This window comes from Lynx rufus, unplaced genomic scaffold, assembly GCF_022079265.1.
Source record: "Lynx rufus isolate CCGP_SWC_20201006 ecotype Redwood Valley unplaced genomic scaffold, mLynRuf1.p SCAF_8, whole genome shotgun sequence".
Lineage (NCBI taxonomy): Eukaryota > Metazoa > Chordata > Mammalia > Carnivora > Felidae > Lynx > Lynx rufus.
The window spans coordinates 88,096,756-88,103,792 of record NW_025814896.1 but is presented as its reverse complement, the minus strand read 5'-3'; the positions used below and the strand labels follow the sequence as shown (position 1 = coordinate 88,103,792).

Below are 7,037 nucleotides of genomic sequence, written 5' to 3'. Positions count from 1 at the left end.
TCCTGTTCTCCCCACCACATGCAGTTTCTGGCAGGCTGCCCTCTCTCCACATCTTTTCCTTATGGCCCCCCCTCCTCCTGACCTGCCCTCACCCTGTACCCCTTGCCCTAACCATACCTACATAATTCTTCCCCTGCACAATTCAATCATCACCTTTTTTTTTGAACATCTATAGAGGATCATTCTTGTGCCAACTTCAGTGCCACCTCCTACAGGAAGCCTTCTCAGCACTCCTGATTCACCACATATGTGGTGTCTTTCCTTTGTCATGTCCTTTTGGAGAATTCTCTCTTGTCACTGCTGCTAGGCTCTGAGCCCCAAAAGAACTGAGTTTGTCTCCTGCATCAGACTTGGGTTTCTTTAAGCCTTTCTCTCTCACAGTATCCAGAACTCCCAGGGAAGCAGGGCAGGTCTCTCTCCATCTGGGCAGAGGACTCTGTCTTACCTCTTTATATTTCACCTGTACGGTCTCATGGGGCAGGTCTGTCCTGACATTTTTCAGCCCAGAACAGAAAGTACAAATGGAGGAACCCTCTTTGTGTGAGTGGCTAAAGGAGTTGTGTGTGGCACAGGTCTGCTGGACAAGGCAAGGTAGACACTAGGGTCTGGCTGAACCCAAGGTCTCCCCTGGTCACCCCATGTTTTATTCCAGACTCAGGATGTCCTGGCATTTCTAAGCACCTCCCCAAACTATACTGCCAATGCAGAGGGAAGGGAGGAACACAGTTGTCTGGGGATCCCTGTCTGGGTGACTAAGGACAGCCAATCTGAAACCAAACGTGTTTCTAAGAGCAGACTGGAACAGACTGTGCCCGTCTTTTTTCCCGAATGGAGTTGAAATGTCACCTCTGGCCTCTGATTTGAGGACCCATTTCTGGTCCCTGGGCCCTCTCTCACGATTTCCATTCTTTCAAAGAAGTCTCGTGGGTCAGGGGTGACTATGAAGGGGAGAGCTTTGTGGTAATAGGCAGTGCTACATCTTGATCGTAGTGGCGGTTCCACAGATCTTACACAGGGGCCAAAATGACAGGGAACTACACACACACACACACACACACACACACACTCACACACACTCACACACACACAGTGCCAATGTCAATTTCCTGGTTTTGATATTACACTTTGGTTATGGAAGATGTAACCATTGGGGGAAATTGGGTGGAGGGTACAAGGAATTCTCTAAAGTATCTTTGTAACCTCTTGTAAATCCACGGTCATTGCAAAACAAAAAGTTAAATACAAGTGTCTTACTTGAGGGAAAAAACCCACATTTTTTTTAAAAAAGTGCTTTGTGTTGTGGGGATTGTGATGAGCATGCCCTCTTAGGCATGTGGGATCTTGCCTGGATTTACCTCTTATATCCATTGTCTGGCTCTCTTCTAGATCCTGATCTCACCTTTCATCGTCTGCCCTCCTTTTTTTTTTTTTTTTTAATGTTTATTTCTGAGACAGAGAGAGACAGAGCACAAGTGGGGGAGGGACAGAGAGAGAGGGAGACACAGAATCAGAAGCAGGCTCCAGGCTCTGAGCCATCAGCACAAAGCCCGATGCGGGGCTCGAGCTCACAAACTGTGAGATCATGACCTGAGCCGAAGCCCATCGCTCAACCGACTGAGTCACCCAGGCGCCCCCCCTTTTTTTTGTAATTTACTTTGAGAGAGAGAGAGAGAGAGAACGCAAGCAAGCCCAGGGAGGGGCAGAGAGAGAGGGAGAGAGAGAATCCCAGGCAGGTTCCATGCTGTTGGGGTGAGGGGAAGGGTACCCAGTGTGGGGCTGGACCTCTTGAACCATGAGATCATGACCTGAGCCGAAACCAAGAGTTGCTTAACAGCCTGGCCTAACCAACTGAGCCACCCAGGCACCTGTCATTGTCTACCCTCTTGAAGAATTTGACATTTCTACCTTTCAAATATTTTTATGTTTCGAAGAGGACCTTGCAAAGAGCAATGCTTAACCAGCAGAAGCGTCCATGTGGCTGTCATGGGCTTTGCAATGCCCAGGCAGAAGCTCTAATTGGGAGTAGGAGCCTGGTACCCCATCCCCCATAACTGTGAACATGGCTCCAGTTTTTGCTCTCTCCCATTAGAGGTCTCCTGGCTCAGCCCATTTTCCTTCCCGGTGAGGAGAGGGAGGGATGGGATCGAGGGGCAGTGGTGGTGCTGTGGAGACTCTGTTTCCCTTCTTGTCATTGTTTTCCTTTTATTTCAGTGAGAGGCACACACACGCACACTGCACTCGCACACACAAGCTGCGGGACCAAGGCCTTCTGGGCAACAGTCTCTGAGTTGAAAGGCAGGTGGGGCCAGATGTGAGGCTGCCCGCCTCTCTGGGAGCCTGCTCAGGGCAGTCCATGGGGCAGGGGAGGCAGGGGTGGTGCTGTGCTTGGGGACTGGTGTGGCAGGGAGGTGGAGGCTTAAATGTTGGCTTTCTTGTCACCGCCGCTGCCGCTGGGGCTGCCCACTCTCCGTTCTAGCCTGCTGTAGGGTGCGAAGGCCGAGGAGCCCAGTTCATAGCAGGCAGACAGGTCCAGGAGTGGGGCAGTGGAAAAGCAGAGGGCCGGTGGAGGGGGTGGCAGGGGCGGGGACGCCGACGCTGAGGTCAGTGGGTTGAGGCACGGGGAGGAGTTCCTGGGGTCACCCAGTGAGGTGCCCCTGTGGCCGGCAGGCAGGCCCAATGGGCCAGGGGTCAGCGCCAGGAGGCCGGGGGCCCTAGGCACAGACAGCAGCCGGCCCTGCTCCAGCAGCCGCAGGATGTTGGATGTGGCAAAGGCCTCGGAGGCCGAGGAGGACGCCCGCTTCTCCAGGTCTCTGCTCTGGTCTTTCTTCTGCTTGGTGCGGCGGTTCTGGAACCAGACCTTCACCTTGGGTGGAGGACAGGGAGGGGTGTCGGGAAGGGAGAGGGGACAAGCAAAGCAAAGTGGGGTCAGGTGGGAGGAGAAAAGAAGAGGAAGGGCGTGGAGGGCAAGGGGACAGAGAGTGGGGGGAGTAAGGGTGGAGTGAAAGGGGGAAGAAGAGTATTCAGAGTGTCATTAAGGTCTCTCCACACCAGCCTGCTCTGGGTGAACCAGTAAGGGACCCTCGCCCTCTAGTGCCTGCTGCCTGCTGGGTGCTGCTCTAGACTCAGGGAATCAGCAGTGACGAGAGTGGAGGGAATCCTTGATGTGGAGGGGACGGCACAGACAGGGAGGCGGATGGTGCACAGGAAATGAAAACAAACAGCCGTGACTGTCAGGTGGCTCTGAGTGCTTTGAACAGCATCTCTCAAATTATTTGTGCCGAGGAACTACTTTTTAAAGTTTTTCAGTCTGTTGTGGACCAATGTTTTTGTCAAATACAATGAAAATGGGTTACACTTACTTCCATCTCTGCACTTAACCTGTCCTAGACAGATAAGAGTTTGCTGGGGACAGAACGGGGTGCACAGCAGCCCAAGAACCACCCTTTGAGAGGCACTGGTTTGGAAAAAGGCTGCAGGATAAAGAGGGGAGTGGCCCGGGAGGGGACTAGCTTATTAATGCGTGGTAAACATAGCCTCTCTGAAGAGGTGACATTTGAAGGAAATAGCAGTAAGGGAAGGCCAAGGGACAGGCAGCCAAATATGGTTGAAGGAAGCGTTTGGAAAGAAGAAAACCCTCTATGTTTGTCACTCCTGGAACTCAGTTGCTCCTCCCACCAGATCCTTGGGAAAGTGGCTCTGCGTGTGGTTGCATTCCCTCCCCTGCTGGGAAGCCCCCCTGGCTTCTCTGCCCCAGTGAGCAGCCACCCTTTTAGGACCTAGGCACCACCCCACGAACTCCCCAGCCTCAGTTTCTCATCTCAAAAATGGGGACAAAAATACCTGGGCTGTCGCAGGGATCAGATAAGGAAGTCCAGGTAGAGGGCCTCACGTGGTGCCTGGCCTACCCTGAATTGGAGTCGTCATTTATTGCTCCCTTCTCTGTTCACAGCTCTGAACTAGTGGGAGAGGACAGCCCCAGAAGTCATGATTCCTGTCCTGGGGAAGCTGAAGGTCCAGTGGGATGGTGGCATTAACCCACTCCCAGCAACAAAGGGAGTGGCAGTAATAAGGAGTGTGACCAATAAGGAATGACAAAGCTTTTGCAAAGTGTCTTGTCCTTCTGCAGCTCCAGGGGTACAAGATAGGGTGGATGTGGCTGGCTCTGGGAGGAGGAGGCTCCTGGAGAGGAAGTGAGGCAGGGGCTGGGATCTGGCAGGCCTATGTCTTGGGCCCTTATGGGCTACATTGGGGCCTGTCAATCTGGGCTGCATTTTAAAATTATCTGGAGTCATGTTTTTCAAAATCCCAATGCCCATGCCACATGCCTACTCACTAAATCTCTAGGGGGAGGGGCCTATGTATCCTTTTTTTTTTTTTTTTAAGTTCTGTGTGTGATTGTAATCTGTGAACTGTGATGGAAGGTGCTAGAACTGCAAGGGTTGGGGAGAGGCACCCTGCCTGTCTACCTCCTACCATGAGTCCCATAGTCCCTAAAGGGCTGATTCATAAGGCTCACCAAACAAGGGACAAACTGAGTGAGAGACGGGCTCAAAGCCTCTGGGCTCATCCCTCCTCTCCTCCAGGAAGCTTTCAGTTCCACCACAGGGGTTACCCTCTCTCAGGGTTAAATCTGGGTACAGGTCCTTCAAGGCCCAGTTCATTTGCATGCTGGGTAGGCCAGGGTGCTATCCAGAAGCACACTTTCGGAGGCTTTGGCCTCCGCTTGTCTTCTTGGTGCCCTTCTGTGGTCTTCCTGTGGGCTGCATCTTGCCTCCTCCCTCTCCTGGTTCCCCTGGAACTCAGTGAATGCTCGGTACCTTTCACCCTCTAATTCCTTGCCAGACCACACCGTGGTCCATGAGCCATGGTTTTCAACTGGCTGCCCGGACTAGGGAGGTATTTTCTGGGAGATCATCCATCACCCTCTTTGGGCTCATGGTTGGTGTTAAATCCCAAGCCTCCTTGTTGATTTGGAGATGGCATGAATCTCTAAGAGGCTGCTTCCTGTGACTGTGGGCACATTCCTATGAATGGCACTTGTGTTTCTGGGATGGCCCTGGTTTTTGTAATCTGGAAGGTACCGCCTATTCTGCTGTTCTGGAAGAAGCCATCTTGGGGAAGAGGTGATGGGTAAGGGGCTGAGGACAATTGCTGAAGAATCAGAGCTGCTCTTATCCAAGCCAAGTGGTGATGCTGTCAGTATTGGGACTTGGCAGTTTGTCCTCAGCCTGGATCCTGGGAGGCTGGCCTTAAAAAAGTCCCTCATGCCAGCAGAATGAGGGGAGTCCTGGGGCCAGCCTCCCACCTTTCCTTCCTCTATTGCCACATCTTCTTTTCTTGTTTCCTGCTCTGACTGTGGTCATTCATACAACACATGAACAGCAAGCATCCAATAGGTGTAGGCATTGCCAGGTGCTGAAAAAACAGGAATACCTAAAACTCTATGGGTCTCAGACACCAGTAGTGGGGAAAATGGACAGGTCAGTAAGTGTTACAAGACAGTAAGTGTTTTGGTAGAAGTAGCAAACAAGATAGTGGAAAAGATCCTGAGGTCAAACCTGGAGTCAATTATGGTTCTCTCGTTAATTAGTTGGAATGGCATGGAGCAAGTTCCTTAACCTTTCTGTACCTCAGTTTCCTTATCTGTAAAATGGGGATTATAATCATACCTCCTCATAGGTTTGTTGTAATCACTCAATGAGCTTTAATCATGGATTTAGCAAAGTGCCTGGAGACACTGAAGTCTTTTAAGCAATGTGGTTAATGTGGTCAATCTAGTTTGAGGTTATACAGAGGTTAATATAGAGGTTGTCAGGTCTTTCCTAGAAACTCTGACTGGAGCCTGGGGGCTGAGCATGGAATCTAAGCTGGAATCTGTATTTTAATGAGAACCCCAGGGGTCCTACATATAAGTGGTCCGCAGGCCATACTTTGAGAAACACTGCTTTAATTAAGCACCACATGTTTTCCTTGAAACAAAGCAGGGTGATAAAGTATAAAAACAAGGAGAACTAGACTAAGTGGGACTATCCTTGTTCTCAGATATGGAGAAGAGCACATGCCACTCTGGGGTGGGGGGTGGGAGTTATTCTGGTGTGTCCAAGAACTAGATCCCTCTGACACCCCTTCCTTGCACTCTAGGGCCTCCCTGTAATGCACAGCCTGGGGGTCTGGGCAAGGCCAGGCCCAGAGATCAGTTGCATTCTGCCTGGGTCCCTGTCCGTATATCCGAAGGACACTTCAGCCTGCAGAACTTTGTAAGTGGTGGGAAGGGAAGGCTTCATGGTTCTGTGCACCAGGTCCTATAAGGGGGGTTCTCATTAAAAGTGCAGACAACTTGGGGCACCTGGGTGGCTCCGGTTAAGCATCTGACTCTTGATTCCGGCTCGGGTCATGATCTCACTGTTTGTGAGTTCGAGCCCCACATGGAGCTCTGCACTGACAGTGTGGGGCCTACTTGGGATTCTCTCTCTCTCTCTCTCTCTCTCTCTCTCTCTCTCATTCTCTCTCTCTCTCTCTCTCTCTCTCTCTGTATGCCCCTCCCCCACTCTCTCACTCTGTCTCTACCACCCCCTCTCTCTCAAAATAAAAATAAGCATTAAAAAAATAATAAAAATGCAGACAACTTAACTGGGCACATAGTGGTTAAGGAAGAGATATGGAGTGAGAACGGGTCCTGAGTAAGTGCTCATTTTCTCTGTCTGGATTAGGACCCTCTTGATGTCCAGGAAGGGGGTAAAGATGCTGGTTGGCAGGAGGAAGAGAAGTGGACACAGAGAGGGAGGCAATCACTTGGAGAGCAGTTGGGGGCATATTCAGGAGAGCACTAGGGGGAGAGCTGCATGGGATGTTGAAGTCCTGGGATCCAACATGGTCTTCAGCTTTTGGTCGGTCCCTAGGAGGCCTGGCTACACCGTGGTCCTTGTTCTTGGACTTACACAAGATTGTGCCTCCTGTTCTATCCCTTAGGAGTCCCTCTATTATTTGAGCACACTTGAAGGAATCTCTTGCCTTTCCCACAAAAGAGGCCTGACCAA

At 51.2% G+C, this 7,037-nt stretch overlaps 1 protein-coding gene across 1 annotated transcript in view; it reads right to left on the bottom strand.

Moving 5' to 3' along the window:
* Positions 1–2,416: 2,416 nt before the first annotated feature.
* Positions 2,417–7,037, bottom strand: part of VAX2 (ventral anterior homeobox 2) — a 28,250-nt gene continuing 23,629 nt past the window's right edge. Inside the window, exon 3 of the mRNA XM_047069266.1 lies at positions 2,417–2,863. Coding sequence (XP_046925222.1) covers positions 2,417–2,863 — 447 coding nt within the window. The remainder of the gene's footprint in view (positions 2,864–7,037) is intronic.